The sequence below is a fragment of the Lepisosteus platostomus genome, chromosome 8 (genome assembly GCF_059453375.1).
Source record: "Lepisosteus platostomus isolate fLepPlt1 chromosome 8, fLepPlt1.hap1, whole genome shotgun sequence".
NCBI classification, from domain to species: Eukaryota; Metazoa; Chordata; class Actinopteri; order Semionotiformes; family Lepisosteidae; genus Lepisosteus; species Lepisosteus platostomus.
The window spans coordinates 60015634-60033165 of record NC_142618.1 but is presented as its reverse complement, the minus strand read 5'-3'; the positions used below and the strand labels follow the sequence as shown (position 1 = coordinate 60033165).

General features: G+C 44.5%; 1 protein-coding gene across 5 annotated transcripts; it reads left to right on the top strand.

The window, feature by feature from the left end:
• The first annotated feature begins 334 nt into the window (after positions 1–334).
• On the top strand, positions 335–17456 carry LOC148657633 (uncharacterized). 5 transcript variants are annotated; one of them, XM_088644155.1, is made up of 6 exons: positions 335–798; positions 2791–2961; positions 7138–7235; positions 7373–7517; positions 15075–15176; positions 16793–17456. In XM_088644155.1, exons 1-6 carry the CDS (start codon positions 645–647, stop codon positions 17014–17016), a joined length of 894 nt encoding a protein of 297 aa, XP_088500281.1. In that variant the 5' UTR covers positions 335–644; the 3' UTR covers positions 17017–17456. The 5 variants fall into 5 exon arrangements, with proteins under 5 accessions (XP_088500281.1, XP_088500278.1, XP_088500282.1 ...); XM_088644152.1 differs by having other exon boundaries at positions 341–798; positions 15017–15176; XM_088644154.1 differs by having other exon boundaries at positions 348–798; positions 15075–15166.
• The last annotated feature ends 76 nt before the right edge of the window (positions 17457–17532 follow it).

Below are 17532 nucleotides of genomic sequence, written 5' to 3'. Positions count from 1 at the left end.
AGGATTTGCTTAACAGGACAGTAACTCCACAAATAACGTTTTGCAGTTTTTGATGATGAAGATGCTACAGCAGAGTGTTAATATAATCCATCACTACTGCCTCAAATATCTGAAGTTCCACAAAATGTGATGCACAACAAAATGCACAACTGTAACACACTTGAGTTTTCCTATGTTAAAGTGTTTAAAGACATGAGGCTATACATAGGAAGGCTCGTTTTTTTTATTTTTGGACTATTTAATGACATTAAGATGGTACATACGAGAATATTATGAAGCTCATTTTTAATGATACCATTTCCCGTTGAATATTTGCATCAAATGAACGGAATCCCGGCGAGAGACCTCAACTGTGCCACCTGGTGTGTCGACACAAAAAGGCGCATCAGACACACTGGTCCTAGTTCTCGGCTGGGACCGAAACTCATGTAGTGATGTGTTTCTGGAGGGATCTATTTTGCGATACAACTCGCTTCAGACGTGAATGATCTTTCCCCGTACCTGGAAGGAAGAGGAGTAAAAGTGAAGAGCCGTCCTCAAAAAGACTGAAACTGTTCATCTGAAACCTCGAACGTATTATTTTTTTTTGTGTGCGTGCTACTCTAACAATCCGCTTTTAGCCTTTGCGGACATAGCCATTAGTAATGTCGTCGACCCTAGCTCGCAGATTTTGTACGCGGGTTTCAGAAACCCGAAAAGGGAATGTCTCCTTGATTCTTCAGTCGGTTTACGGGAGAAAAATCAGACAGATCACGGTCAAACCCTTCAGCGCCTCAAGCAGAAAAGGGCAGGCTGCAGGTATGTGTTTGTTTGTGCTAACACATGTAGTGCTACACTAGAGGGCAGCAAAAATCCAGTGAAAGGATCTCGGTGTCGATAAGTGACACTTATGGTTTTAGTGGAGAATATCTTTCCTTTCTGCCGAGACTGCACAGCAGACTTTCTGCAGCTTGTCCCGAGAAGGGCTGCCTTAACTGCGTAATTTACACCCGTCTCCCTGGTAGCGCGATGTGTGCAGTCCACCCCTCCAAATCCTGCTATTTGATGGGAGAGAAAGGCAAAATCAATCCTCTGGGAGGCTTTGCAAAATACGTGCCAGTGCTGTAAACTTGTTCATCTAAATCTATCTTAATCTAGACCAGGTTGCGTCGATACATAATTATAGAACCCAAACTAATTTTTTTTTTCAATTGGATCAAGCTACCTTCAAGTATTACATTTCAGAGATGAAGAAAGGTGAATGTAAGTTATTGTAGTGCAGAATAAAATGCCCCCTTGAGTTTAAGTTCTTCACACATGCTGAAAGCCATAACGTCTTTAACCTCTCTAACTATGCCAGCAATAGTTTTGCCATTCTAAATGCATTTATAGAGCTGTCAAAAGGCATAATTATGGGTTGATTTTCGGTTTCCTTTTGTGGTGACATCAAAAGCCTGGGGTAAAAAGGAAGTTGCAATGTACGTTTCCTGAGACTTAAAGAACAAGAAAAGTTATTAGGCAGAAATCGTTTTTTTCCCTCTTAATTCGGTAGAATCTTGCAATTTTTGCGGTCGTGACCTCGTGATCCCAGTTCATTCTCTTAGCTCAGGTTCATCTTTGAAATACGAATTCACATCTGGTGCAAAATGAGACACATTGTAATGTTTTGCATTAACCCCAGTTGGGTTTTGGTTGCTGATACTTTAAATAGATACATGGAAAAAAAATAAGAATTAAGCATGAAAGACGGCGACTGAAATGAGTTTTCTGTAAAGCTGTCATGCGATTGCAAATCCACTGATTCAACTTCAATCACTACCATCACAGCTGTTTCATATTTGACTCTTAAAACATTTCTGTAATAAAATGATCTTCAAATAAGCTATTTTTCGGTGTGGTTTTGTGTGTAGAACCCCTTTATGAATTAAGTGCACGACTGCACTGTCTTGCTTTAGTCCTGCACTATGAAAAGATGGTAAAATGCTGGTGCATGCACAAACTAGGAAGATGCAGAATATGTTACTCAGAAAAAAAGTATTTTAGTCAAAAGTTTAAGCTGGCCATGAAATTCTGACTTCCCTGTTTGTATTGTCTGCATGTGTCTCAATCGCGGCTGCCTATTTAAAGCAAACTGCACAACATTCCGCTACTTCAGAAACAGAGATGATTTTATTTGTAATTCCCAAGATTAAACCAGAAGTGCAGTGTAGTAGCAACTGGCAGTTTTTCATTTACACTCAGAAGGGTTACGTCTCGAGGGAGCTCCCCAGCATCACTGAGGTAAGGAGGAGTGGGGTGTGTACCCAGGCTGAATGGGATTAAAAAACCCCTCAGCCACACACGGGCCTGAAAAATGTGCAAGCTCTTGTTGGTCCTCTAAAAGAAATGGCACCATATTGCTAACGGAGTCTTTCGGGATTAGGAGTGAAACAGAACAGGGCACGCTGAGACGAAACTGCAGGGATGTGTTAAACCAGCCAGCCATGTTGAAAATCTCCTGAGTTCTTTCGCGATTGGAACAGTTAGCTGCTAACTACCCAATGGAGTTGATGAGCTAAATATCTCTTCCCACGTGTTTGTACTAGGATCTTTGTATACTTAGGATCTTTTTTATCGGGTCTTCTGATGTTATCAGCCCCCCCCCTCGCCCAATCTTTACTAAACGAGTGCTATAAATTTAAGCCTTGAGAACACACAGCGTTTGGCGACCCAAAGCAGATTTTAGGCCAACTGTCCCGCCTGCGGCCGGGACGGAGTTGGCGTTCCTCTGTGAGGAGCTGACCTCGGCGCCCTGGCTCGATCCCGTTGCAGCCGCCCCGGAGAGGGTCGTGGCCGAGAGGAAGGGGCCGGTCCTGACCCTCGGGATCAACAGGCCGGAGGTCAGGAACGCCGTCGACCGGGAGACGGCCCGGCAGCTGCTCGAACACTTCGAGGCCTTCGAGGAAGACTCGTCCCTGGCGGCCGCGGTCCTCTACGGAGTAGGTTAGTGGCGCCGGACGGCACCGCCGGCAGCTGATGGCTGGCTGTTGTGACTGCTGCTGGATTTCTGCGCCCCCACATAAACTCCCAGTTTATAACCAGCTTTCTCTTACCACACACGCAGTGCGCAGCATGACAAAAAGCCTGCACTACACCGTCCAGCTTGTGACACTGCTGCGCATGTCCATAGCAGCATCACTCAGCATTTGCTGCTCAAACTGACATCACCTCGGTTATTTGCTTTCCATCGTCCCGCGATTGTCGGGAGATTAGTGTCCCCCGATGCTGCCCTGCGTGGGACATTTAATCTAACTTCCCCAGACTGGCTGAAAGAAGACTTAATCCCTTGTGGGTTAGATGTCCTTTTGTAAAATTTGTGCTTTCTATTTTAGAAGCTGCAAGGACAGTCCAAAAGGATTTAGATCACTTTCCAGACTGGGCCAACATCTGGCAGGTGTCCAATGTCTTATCAGTGTTAAACGTTGAGGAGCGCGGAGTGTTATATGCAGGTAGTAAAAACATAAACTGCCCAGGATCGCCCACGACCCTGGATTAGAGGAAGACACTAGGAAAACTATAAATACCCAACAGAATTATTGTATATTTTTTAAAAAAGCTTTGATGTTTATGTTGATGCGTCATTTACAATATGGAAAAGAAATGGAAAAAGGCAATAGGATGTAGGAATAAATGGTGACTTAATTTAACAAGTTTTGTTTTTGTTTTTGTCACATTCTCTTTATTTACCCTTTTGTCTTTAGAAAGATTTTTTTGTTTTTTACATTTAACTTATGTTGGACAGCAAGGAAGGGGGTTGTGGCAATTGGCTGAGAAGCTTCACGGCGCCTGGATCAATTCTGGCCTCGGACACCCAGGTGTGCAGAGTTGTTTGTGTGGGTTTTACCCGGACACTCCAGTTTCATCCCATCTCCCCAAGAGAAACCGCTTAGCTCTAATGAGCTGTATTTAGTGGAAATATGTCCCGGTTTTAACTGTAATAACTGTTTTAACAGTGCTCTGCACTGTCCCTTTCCCTGTTGTCCTGCGACTGGCGTCCCATTGACCGCAGAGCTGTCACATGCTCTCAGTACTGCAGGGAGTCCTGCAGGCTCTGGGATCATTCCTGGCATTTCCAGAATCATTCCTCGCTTGTCACAGCTCTCGTAAGGAAGAGCGTCCTTACTTATGGTGGGCAGACAGCAAAACAGCCACGTCATTGAAATACAATAATCTAAAGATATTACAGTTAAAACCGGGACATATTTCCACTAAATACACAACTTCCATGCATTGATTTCAATACAAAACGTCTCAGGAAGGACTTGTTAAAGACATTTATGTCTCAGAAAAGACTTTTTAAAGATGTTTGCATCTTGTTTGAAGATGTTTGTAAGTTGTGGTTTCAAAAGGTACAATTTTTTCTCCTTAACCCTGCAAACCGCAGACTGTGTAGCCCGGTATTGCACACTGTAGCACATTAGTCTTATTAAAATTTAAAATCCCGGCCTCTGTTGTGTAACACTGTGTAACCTTTCATGCTGCTGAAAGGTTACACATTTATCTTTTGCAGAAATATAAAAAGTGTATGCCTGCTGTGCTGCAAAATTAAAATGGCAAGTTTTGCTAAAATTAAATTCACACTTCAGTGACAGTGCACAATGTCACAGTGCTCTACAGCCTGCAGTTATAAGAAAGATTATCTGGCAAAATGCAGGTCACACCACAGCTTCCTTTTACAGAGACTTGCTAGCAAGGCAGTTTTTGGCTTAGCTATCATAAAATTAAAAGTGTTTGTTATGATTCACAGTGTTCAATTATTATGATTTACTTAATTACATGTTTAAAACCTAAACAGCTTAATACGGAGTTGTAAAACATCAAAAGGGCTCTGAGCTGCAGCGCTTCGACAGCGCTGTCTCACACTGTGTAGGCAGTAGCCCTGTCTTTGAGCCACTGCCCTTTCAAAACGTCTGCCCTGAATAGAAACGAGCCTTTTCTTTCCCAAGTTCCAATTAGGTACTATTTTTACAGCATCCGGGAGATAATTTAAAAAAAAGTGTGTGTCATAAATGACAAGGCACATTTTCCCAAACTCCAATGTACAGTGTGTTGTGTATGAACAAAAACCGAGGTTGCAGGAAGATTATATTTAGAGACGTAGGCATGAATTAAAAATAATAGCTTTCATATTTATTCAAAACGATTTTTTTCTCATTTTATCATGAACAATGGCAAGACTTTTTAACTCTTTCAGGCATAAAAATGTACTGCAATAAAACTTCCAGCCCATCATATGTTCCTAAGAAGAAGAAATTAACTTTTGTGTTAATTGTTGGTTGTGTTTTTTTGTTTTCATGTTTTGTTTTTTGTTACTCCCTAAGGTACACTGACCAGTTACTTTTCTGTTTTGCCTTTGTGTGTTGGATAGTCTGTACAATGTTTTGATCATTCTAGGTCATTAAGTCACTATTGAAAATTATGTTTTTTTTTATTTTTCTTACTTACCTGGGGTGGAAAAAATGCTTCCATACTTGTTTAGTTACGGACTCAAACTCAAACTTAATACTCAAACTTAAAATAATTCGAATAATCCTTCAGTTCATGTTCAGTTAAATTTAAAATATGTGTTTAATATGACAACTTAAATCTAATTTACATTAATCCAATTTAAAATTTAAATTAGTTTTTTAAAATCCACACATTATTGAATAAACAGTGGATCCACATATTTTAATCAACAGTTGATCAAAATTTTGGAATTGTGTTTCAAACGAAATCATGAACACGGTTATTAGTTTAAGTGCTTAAAAACATTTTCATTCCCACTAATTGCTTTACTTTCTGTGCATTAATTAGAACCAGTTATGTCACGATGAGGATGTGGGGTGAAGGATTTTAAATTTAGTTGTTACCAGAAGATAATAAATTATTTTTTGTGGATATGTCTTTTGGAAAGAGAAAACAGCACAAGATTTGAGTGCAAAACATATTTTTTGGCATCAAATCCCACTAAGGGAATTTCCAAAAAAGAAATCTGGCTTGTCATTGTGTAGTGATCACTGAAGAGTTTAGCTGAAAGTGTTATTGATACCTGTAAAATCAGAAGTATGTAGGTAATACTAATTGAATGAAACTCAATCCTCAGGGACCTCACGGCACTCTTTTAAGGAAGCACAAACATGTAAAGTATATTTTTAAATGATCGTATTCCTTAAAACAAATGATTTAGAAAAACGCCACTGAAAAAAAGACAAAGCATAATGTAAATAAAAAGTGCTGGATTTAAAGAGTAAATAAGGGTACGTCTCTGAAGAGTAGACACAGTGCTTACCGAAAGCAGGTTGGAGCTTATCGTAAGTGAGGTTTGTGTTAAAGCTGACACATGAACAAAGTCTGCGCTCATCCCAGTCCCACAAGAACCACAGTCAGTGCAGCTCTTTGTTGTTAACAGTTTCTCTTCAGTGACACTGCCACTGGTGTCCTGACCTGAACTGGCTGAGGCGCAGTGTTCACTGGCTTTCTTCCTGCCAGCGCCCGCTGGGAGAAACGGCTCGGGGTCGCAGGTGTCCAGCTGGCCAAGGGCGCTGAAGTCAAACCCACCCGTGCCGGCACTGAGCCGATGGCAGTCCTGCTGAGGCAGGCTGTGATGGGCTGGTCAGGGTCGCTGGAGGAGTCAAACGTTCGATCCCCCGTCTGGCCCTGCTTCAGTGCGCTTCTGGCTTTTACTGTAACTTCTACTCCCTTTACTTTGCTTTACTGTTTCCTGAGGCCTCAGAGATCGTGATGATGATGCTGCTGCAAACTGAATTGTTGTGCTACGTAATATTGGTAGCCATGAATAAAACTAAGCAATAACGGCAAAAATATCAGCAACAAGAAGACCTTGCACTTTACAGTTTTGACCTTTCTGTTAAAACAACTGATGTGGCAGTTTGACTATTTGTTTGTGTTTAGATCACAAAAGAGGTATGCGTAGCACATCTATAATAAAGGCATTGCACCGTGAAGAGACCCTGTTTCAGCAAGGCTCTTTAAGAGCAGAACGATTTCCGTTGAAAGACGTGCCAAAGTTCCTCTGACCCGCTTTCTAAATTGCAGCTCTACTCTTAAAGAGATTTTTTTTTTTTTATTCCTTCTGGTTTCCAGCACCGTACTTTATAATTTTGTGGTTTCTTACAGGAGGGAATTTCTGCTCTGGTTACGATTTGAAAGAGCTGGCCCATCACTCAGCCTCCATTAAATTGGAACAAGATGTCACCAAGGGTCCTGGTCCTATGGTATGAAGTTCCAGAATTACTCCCAGTCAACACCGTGTCGGTATTGAGCTGCATAAACACGTGTGTGGCGGAGGTGAGCGGAACGAGAGGCCGCAGTGGCTGCTGGATTGTCTCTGCCCCTGTGTGTGCCATTGCAGGGCCCGTCTCGCATGCAGCTCTCCAAGCCTGTGATAGCGGCTGTGAGTGGTTATGCCGTCGCTGGAGGTCTGGAGCTCGCCCTGCTGGCGGACTTGAGGGTGATGGAGGAAAGCGCCATCGTGGGGGTGTTCTGCCGGCGTTTCGGTACGTTACTCTCTGCTGTTCTGCCGTTTCTTCTGGCTCCTTTCACCCGTCACCTGCGTCTGCTTCAGTGTCCCACCAGCACTTGTTTCTCTTTCTCAGTAGGCTTCGCCAAGCTCACCTCTAATGAGCGCGGCGTTGCACCTCGGAATGCAGGACGGTTTTTGGTGTTTTCTAGCTCTTCCAAATTAGGTTTGCAACCCTCAGTTATACTCTGCGCCGTGAACGTACAGGGGTACCGGAGAATTTCCCAGTGAGAGGCCTTTATTCCTGCAGTGTGGCCATGCTTAAAGATTAATGGCCGCCTGACAAAACCTCGAGCATCTGCAGAATGTCAAAATGGTTACTATGAGCAGTGTTAATGGACACATAGTGTTGAGCCCGAAAGGACACTGAGATGAGTCAGATCTTAAAAGAAGCAGCAGATCAACCAGCTCTCTCCCAGTCCTCATGGGCGGAGACAAGACAGCATTCAGGCTCGCACCCTGAACCGCACTGCGTGTTTCCAGCTCAGTGAGTGAAAAGCATCATCCTATCCTCCTGCCTTGAAAGATGAGGAACGCTGTACCAGACTATCCGCACTTAAGCACCCTTCATTTTAAAGTCATTCAAACCGCCGCTCTTCGGCATCGTGCACGCAGTCTGTGAAGCAAGGGGTGTTGTCTGAGACCGGATCGGTCTTCGGTCAGCGGGCCAAAGCTTGATGAAAGGTCCCCGAAAGAGCGTGTGACTCAGGGTGAAAATCTGCAGGAAAGGCCTTGATTGCCACAGGAGGGAAAAGGGATGAATTTTCTCTCCCCTAAGATGAGTCTGATCCCACAAAAAGTATAACCGCAGTGTTTATAAATAAGCTGTGCAGACTGTAATTTACTTGGTAGATTCCCCCCACCCCCATTTTATTCTAAACACGGCTTATCATTCCTTCTCTGTAATTAACTACATGAACTTGGCATTGCCCGCGTCTGAATATACCCAGTCTTTAGACAGCCGGGCAGAGCATTGTTATGAGACGACTGCGCAGTGCTGCTATTGTTGGGCTGCTCCTAAGGAAGACACACAGACTGTTACCTGAGACATTCAACCAGAACCCAGCCCATGTAGACAGATCAGCCAGCGGAAAGTCATGAAATGTGCAGAGTGCAGTATTTTTCTGGGAGGTTATAAGACAATTGAGAAAGCTGAGGGCAATCACAGCACAGTGTCTCCAGGCTTGGGCTCCACAAATCACGTCGTGTCGCTATCGTCCCCATAAGACTGAAGGTTGTGTGTCTGTGATTCGGACACGGTGGATGTTTTTGTGAGATGCTAAGGTATCTGAACAGTGTTAAATGACAGAGAATGGCAACCCCTACTCCTGTCTCATGACAGCTTATGCACTCTTGTTTGTTTTATTTGACTGTGTTTGTGGTTCCTAGCGATGGGTCACCATTGCTTTTGGAAAGGAAAATATCACCTGCAACGTCTAACATTAGGAACCGTCTTGCATTGGTTTGCTGTAGCGTTTTGTTATCCAGCTCTGTGAGTTTGAATGCATCTGGTTGGTCACATGTGTGTTTCTGTCAGTGGGGTTCAGAGCAGGCTTTGTGAGGTCTCTACATAGTGATGGAGAGCTGTTTTTAAATAAAGCTAGAAATAAAAAACAGTTTACTTAATGTTACAAATGTATGTCAAACATCTGCATTTGATAAATAAAACAATATTGTACGGTGCTTTGAGATGATGTGCCATGAAATAAATATGTTAAGATTTATGTGATTCCTAAGCTTACAGCAATACACAGATTTTTTCTAAACCCATTTTCCTGGATCAGAGATCAGTATTTGTCTTGTGACCAAAGGGAGAATCAATGGGTTTTCAAGTGGTTACAAGTTATTTTCTCTTTGTTGCTTCCTTCAAACAAACTGGCCATATGTTCGTACGGTTCTGTAGAGGTTCAGGCAGTGGGCTGTGTTGGTGTGTGCCGGCTGTGAAGGAACAAGCAGAGGTTAAGTCCACACTGGAAAGTAGGAAGAATGGGAAAAAAACACAACCCTTCACACACCAGGAAAGACCTCCACAGCTGAAATATTCTTTTTCCTTCTTTCTGCTCTTTAGTGTGGAATTACCCTGGACTCGTTCCTTTGATTATATTTAGGCCTACTGTTCCTATTTACACGAAATAAGAGTCTTTTCAAATGTATCCTCAGTGCGTGTGGCAGATGCATGAAAGTACTGAAGCCTGAACTAACTACATTAACTTATCCCTCCATCATCAGCGTGGCCTGTACCGGGGTTACTGCCATAGCAGCAGCTCGCTTTGGACCGCGACTCAGGCAAAGAAGCTTCGTTTTATTACCTCTTCTCATCGAATTATTAATTTGTTGCCCGTAAGTGGGTGTCCAGATGGAATAAATCAAATTATACAGAGCGGGGAAACGTGGGAGCGGTATGGACACGCTGTTGTCTGTTCCAACAGCTGTAACTTATCATCTGAGCTTCCTCTGTTGACATGAACGCTTCACATATTTAAAAAGGAAACGCAAAGCATGAACGCACGTGCAGAGGATTCATTTAAGCGTTTCAGGTAGTTCAAGCAGCTGAGCTCAATGAAATGCACAGCTGCCCTGCATTCTCACCACGGGTGTGCAGGTGGTCTTTCCTTCCCACAGAAAGCGATAAAAAGAGTTCTCGATAATCATTGCTTCTCATGCTGCCCTTCACCGTGCCACAGTGTTCTACACTTCCTGTGGTTCACGCACTCAAAGATGCAGCAGTGTTTTTTCTGCATCCTTTATCATCAGCATTCCTATTTCTGCTGTCCAGATACAGTATCTGTGAACGTGACAGAAAAGATGAGTTATCTGGGCAGTATCCACTTGTTCAGGAACAAGTAATAGGTTTACTCCATGCTGAAAAGAGAAAAAAGAAAACACAACGTTTCGGCTGTGGAGCCTTCCCCGATGAGGCTCCACAGCCAAAACGTTGTGTTTTCTTTCTTCTCTTTTCATCAGGGAATAAACCCAATACTTGTTCCTTTGCAGCCTACGCCTGCTGACGCAGCCTCCCACCCGAACTACATCGACTCGTTCATGCTGTTAGTTTACTGAGATGCGCTGCAAACACAGCAAGTGAGCAGCAGTTGTCGCATTTTTAATGCCTCTGGCTGCAGACATGCGAGTGAGGAATGCCTGGTTGCTGAGGTGCCTGCTGCTGGGAGACTGGCTGCGTCTCGTTGGGATCTGGTAGCTCTGGGAGAGGAAATAGCTTCCAGCCTTTGAAAGAAGGGAATGGGGGTTATGGGTGGGGGACGGAAAACGATTGATATTTCTGACTTCAAAAAACATGGAGCTCGTCCTTTCAGGGAAGCACATGGGCAAATAAGCTTAAGAAAATACACATCAGTGACTTGGCAGATTGCAAAATCATTACGGTTGAGCTGAACGGCCGTAGCCGTGTGATCTGAACCTCAGAGCCACGAGATGCCAGTGGGTGGAAATTTTCAGTGGGATTTCAAAGGAGCAGCCCGAACCCACGAACGAGATAAATGCAGTGTGGATGGATCAGTGACTGCCAAGGCTGGAGATGTGTCCCAGGCCTTCTGCTCACTAGCCTGGAAGCTCGTTGTGCAGAGAGATCGAAACAGAGGGTCTTTGCTTTACGAGCATGAGGTTGCAGCAAAAACCAAGCGATACTCTGCTGAGCAAATATTTAAAACTGTACTTTTTATAGTGGCTCGTCCAACCCAAGCTGTTATAAAAAAAGTTGTGACTCCAGCAAGGATCAGTTTAAAGTTCGGAAACAAAACTGGTGGAACCGCAAAGTGGGATTGCCAAATTAAATATATTTCAGCTGCTAGGGCATTCAATACTAAAGGAGAATGAAACTACCAGGGGAAAAGCTGTTTCAGTCTGACGTTATTAAAAAAAAAAGGAATTACAGGTCATAAAATATTATTGGATGAAGAATTGTTTACACAGGGCTTCAGACAAAGTCTTCCCACAGTCCTTCCGCCCCGGCGTTCTTAAACTCTAACCCTGCAAACGCAGACTCAGTCATCTGGCATCGACTGTTCATTTGGCTGGCGCGTTCGTCCTCGGCGGCTGGCGCGCGCTCCCGTTCATGCAGCAGATCGGTTTACTGGAGGGATCTCAGCGACAGGCCTCGCTCGGTAGCCTGGCTGGGTTTCGAACCCACAGCCACACACCGACAAATCCAGGCCCTAACCTGCTGCGTACAGGATGCTTCTGCCTGGATGCACTTTGTTGAATGTGCCGGAATAATAAGCTGCAGACACTGTAGATACGATCGATTCCTAGGGCTGTCATTGCAGAATTTGATCTCCCCGTGTCAGTCTGTTGTAAATCATATTGCTTTGAAGAGGTCAGGGTACCAGTAGCACCAGCAGGCTGCCTGCAGGAAAGCCTTCATGTGTGTGATCTGCTTGTTCACAGGGGACACCTACTGTACTTCTTCTCTCTCGGCTGATACAGGTCTGCCATAACGAAAACCCAGTGTGGGTTTTACAGTGATTAGTAAAGCATGGTATTGAGCCTTTGTACTTGATGTTTCATGAGAAATCATTTGTGAATTCAGGGCATTATTCCTCCACTGGGAACAGGGTGAAGTGCACTATATACAATCTGTATAGTATACTTGTACTTGGTGTTGCTTCAGTACGCAGAAGTACAATTCGATTAAAACGTACAGAAATAGAACATTTAAGTTTCCAAGTCTATGGAGAGACATGACACTTTTCAGATTAATTACACATTTATTATGTAAAGGTGAATGGTTTTAACCCACCACGGAAAATATGCTGAATAGTAAAACAAAAAATATGCTGACTTCAGTTGTGGAGACTTTTGTTGAAGTAAATATAATTCATTTGAACCAATGTATCAGCTACATTCACAATTACACTAACTGTTCTCAAATATCAAAGGCCGATCATTAAAGAGGCAGTGTACAATATTTACGTGTGGTTAGGATTTGGTCTCTATCCACACACTCTAATGACTAAAATGTTTAAATTTGTAAATGTTGAAGTGTAAACAATATAAATGTTGAGATATGGGGAAAATTGACTCTTTTAATTGCAGTATGTTTGAATCTCGGTCGAGGATTCAATCTTAAAATATTTTTTTTCCTGAACTCCTCTTACACCATATTTGGAGAATATTTTAAGTGTCTGTGCTGTGGGAAAGTGAAATTATGCATAATTCCTGTTCTGCCATAATCTAGTTTTGTGGAATGCATTTTTTTCTCATTGTATTCTCATGGAAAAGCTATTGTCAGGCTCCGTAAATCTCCGGATAGTCACACTCTTCCAGTCATGCCTCATTGGGAATTTTCCAGCATCATCTCAATCCGCAGTGCGGCCATCCCTCTTTGATCATTAATAACCGGAGTAAGCTGATGAACAACCAAGATGGCTGTAGATGTTTCCCCGTTATGCCTTCTGGCATGTAGGAGCAGTAAGATCCTGTTGCTGTTTCCGTAACATCAGTTTTTCACAGGACAGGGTTGTTAGCCTTGTGCCCAACCTCCAACACAGAGGACCTGGCGCCCAACGTGGGACACAGACCCACTCCCCTGAGATAATGAGTCTCATGCTCTACCACCAGAGCTAGCCCGGGTGAAAAACCAAGGAGGGGCTTTAAAAATGGCCTTCCCCAGCGGGTCTGGGTACTGCTACTGCTACCCAGCCTCCTCCTCTTCTGGGCTCTGTCTGGCCACGCGCCCACAGGTGTGCTCCCGTCAGGTGAGCCAGGTTGTGAGAAAGGCAGGGAGGCCTCAGGGAACTGGGCCCAGGACCGGCAATGCTCTTGACAACCCGCTGTGCTTGTTCTGGGCTCCTGGCCTCTTTGTTTCGGAGCTAACGGCTCTGTAGAGTTTTTCACCGGGAAGTGGAGTTGGCCATCGGTGAGTTTAAAGCAATGTCCTGTGACAAAAGATTAATATGAGTACCAGAGAGCCTCAAATATAAAGGACTAACACCATAAAACATTGTATTCAAGTTACTGCTTTAATGAGAGACTCATTGCAGATATGGTACAGTATATATTGGATACAGTATGTATTAGATAGAAGTTCACACAATTTAAACACTGCTTAATGGACACGGAGAGCAGCACCACACACGTGAACAATTTTAGGTCACAAGAAATGGCATTTTACTCCCTGTAATTGCTTTTGAAAGAAATGCTTGTGAAGAGTATTCAGAGCTTAATCATTAGGCCAGTGGCTGTCGTACATAATTACTAGTTATAACTACCGGTGAGTTCAGTAAGAGGACTTGTGTTGACGAGCTTTATCGTTATGAAAAATTGTTAATTATTATTATTATGGGCATTATACAAGAAGAAAGGAGCGATCTTGCTCCAGTGATAGCGGTGTTAAGGAAACTGCTGTTCTCCAGGTGTACGGACACTACATCTGCTTTCAATCCACGCGGTGTGGGCAAATGCCCAGAGAGCACTAGTCATGATAGTGTCAGGGGGGCGCACAGAGCCTCACACACAGAGTTAGAAAAGAAAGTGCTGTCATGAGAAGGGATTGTTAATTATAGGCCATCATCACAAGGCTCAGCACTGATTAGAGGCACGGTTTATTTGCATATGTTTTAAGGCATCTGCAACCTTTTCATGTTGTTCTAACCTATTTGATTGTAAAATGTAAGTTCCTTCGGCTGTAATTAAGCTTCATGCCCTTAACGATAACTCGAGGTTTTCTGCTTTATTATTTGTTCATATGAACACCAGTGTTGGGTTTTTCAACACGCCCTCTTGCACAGCTGTCTGCCCTGCTTTGGAAGTGGGCGCTTGTTCCTCTCACACAGCTCACTGCTGATCTATAGGACCGGGCCCTTGTCACTGGCACCAGTTAAGACACAGGAAGTATTGTCTTTTAGATTATATCAAGTTAAATTTCTGTCCTAGATCACTTTTTGGTTATTTACGGTATATTCATTAGCTCCTACAATGTCACTATATTGCAAAGTGTTCCAAACTAGAGGGTCTTTTCTTTACAAGCATGAGGTTGCAGCAAAACCCAAGCAATACTTTGCTGAGCAAATATTTAAAACTGTATTTTTTTAAGTGGCTTGTCCAACCCAAGCTGTTATAAAAAAGTTGTGACTTCAGCCAAGCTTCAAAAGAGAAGAAAGAAAACGCAACGTTTCGGCCGTGGAGCCTTCTTCGGGTGTGCTCCAGGCTCCAAGGCTGAAACGTTGTGTTTTCTCTCTTCTCTTTTCAGCAGGGAATAAAGCTCGTACTCGTTCCCTTGCCGCCTGCGCATGCCGACGCAGCTCCCCACCTGAATATTAACAGAGCACACGCCCTGAGGCCCGAGGATGGATTTGTCCTCTGACTTTTTTTCTTTCTGTATTGTAACGTCATGCATTGTCACACAACTTTGTTAAGTGGCTTGGGGCGACCTTGCTGTGAAAGGCGCTATATAAAACGAAATCGAACAGGAATTTTACTGCGGAGATAACTAAAGTGGCTCTTGTGTTCTTGGCCGAGGCATTCCTCTGATTGACGGAGGCACGGTGCGGCTGCCTCGTCTCATCGGCCTCTCCAGGGCCCTGGACCTCATCCTCACGGGCAGGGCCGTGGGCGCGCGGGAGGCGCTCGCGTTCGGGCTCGCCAACAGGGTTGTCCCCGACGGAGAAGGTGAAGTACGGTACCTGTTTACTCCGCCGACTCTGATACGATCACTTTATTAGCCCTGTACAATTTCTTGCATTAGGAATTTGTCTTTTCGCAGACCCCAGCTTGCTCTCCGTGAGACACACAGGCAGGGAGAGAAGCTGGGGGTCAGAGCGCAGGGTCAGCCATTTATACGGCGCCCCTGGAGCAGCTGGGGTTAAGGGCCTTGCTCAGGGGCCCAGTGGAGTAGGATTCCTCTGCCGGCCGCGGGATACGAACCGGCAACCTCCCAGCCACGGGCGCAGATCCTGAGCCCCAGAGCCACCGCTCCAATGTTGGTGTGTCTGTAGGCTCACGGTGGAGATCACTTCATAGAGGAGGGAGAAAGGTTGGAACCTCCTTAGAACGATCCAGAGCCATTCAGTATCTTCCAAACGAAAATGAGGACATTGGATTATATCATGGATGGAGGTCTACGCCTCTCGGCGTGGGCATGGCTGGGCTTTGTGCTTCAGCTTTTTCAGCCAGCGGTGTCCCTGTACCTCCACGCCTGACAGCTCACAGAGGTGTCTGAGTTCTTAAACAGGCAGCCGTGGGCTTGCACTTCTGAAACATCAACCTGCACATAAACACTGCCACAGCAGAAAAGGGGCTTTCTCGTGCCCACCCAATGAAATTGCCCAGATTTCCTGGGATGATGAAGGAAGCCACTTCCAGGAAGCATGGCCAGGCGCAGTTAATCGGTCCCTGCAGTGGAGTGGGCGGGGTGGTCTGTCTGGGACTGCGGAGTGACTTTTTAAAAGAAAAGGGAAAATTTTGGCACAAAAGAGCAGGCGCCCGGCCTACCCAGTAAGCTGAGAAGAACGCCGGAGCCCGTTATCGCCGTCTGTGGCCTTGTTTAATTTTAGACTGCTGTGAAACATTAAAAAGTGGTTGTGGCATCATCATAAATTATTTTTGTTCTTTTCTCTACAAGCGTCAGTGACCGTACGATTATGAAGTAAAAAGAGCATTGTTCTGCTTTGTTTCCTTTGCCATCGTTGACAGCAGTGGTTTAAAAATTGGGAGGCATTCTTTAGATCTTTGTTTCCTTGTTACTTGACGACAGAGAAGCATCCTTCTGAATGCAACAGGGTGATGTTTTTCTCTTAAAATAACCCACCTGGTTCATTTACTCCAGCATCCTTGTGCCCTGAGCTCTTTTAAATGAGCAAGAGCAGTGTTCTTTCACAACCCTGAGTCAGCTTACTGTATGTCCACACGGCGCTTTACTTCCAAGGTCTTTACTGAAAGAGAAGAGGATCAACAGGGGAATGTGTTTCCTTCTGGGACCACATTTCTGTAGCTTGCCGTTAAAAGATATTTCCACATACAGTATGAGGGCATTCTTGAAGCAGGTAGCAGGCATTGAAATGAAGGGAATCTTGAAGACCTGCAGAGCGTGGTATAAATCAAGGCTCTCTGTTTCAAGTAGAAGTACTTTATATCCGTATTCCATAGAACTGCTTGACACTCCCACCCCCCCCCCCCCCCGAGCGAATAAGTGAATAATCCCGTACCTGCTGCTGTTTTGCCCCGTGTCCAGTGAATGTGTGAATGTTACCTGCCCTGCAGCCCTGCTTGAGCCTCTGTTGCTGGCCTGTCCCTCAGCCCTGCAGGCTGCCCTGGCCCTGGCCAAGGAGATCTCCGAGTTCCCCCAGCAGTGCCTGCGCGCCGACCGCGCCTCGGCCTACCACAGCGCCTTCGACGCCCCCTGCTTCTCTCAGGCCCTGCAGTTCGAGCTGGACCACAGCAGGCACGTTATTCTGGAAGAGGCCGTCGCAGGTGCCAAGAAGTTCGACTCGGGAACCGGGAGAGGAGGGACTTTTTCTTGACGCGCTCCTTGAACCTTTGCAAAGGTGTGCCAATCGAACGATGTGGCTGAACTTTTAATTTTTCCTCCCCGTTATTCTGTAATGAACGAACAGAGCATGTATTTTCTAGCTTTTTAGATGCTGAATCATGATTAGAATCCTGTTTGATGTGGGAAACCGTATTATACCATTACCTGTAAACTCTTTAGGTCTTGATCTCAGTGGTGGCTTGGTGCTGCTCTAGACTGGAAGTTCCTGAAGGGAAACTGGTTCCAGTTCTGTAACATACAAGGGAAAATGGTTTGAGACTAATTGACTCTCTGGTCACAGCTGCTAGAGCCTGTCGCACATCAGGGACATAGCTGGCGACATAAAACCTGCTCATTAGAGTGAATGTAGTTAGCAAGGCTAATGGAAATGTGTCTGTCAAGTACTGTGTGAATAAAAGACTGCAGCATTAAGGAGATCTGGGAACATGGAGTTAATTCCATTATTTTATTATGAAAGATTGACCTCCTATACCTAACACGATAAATC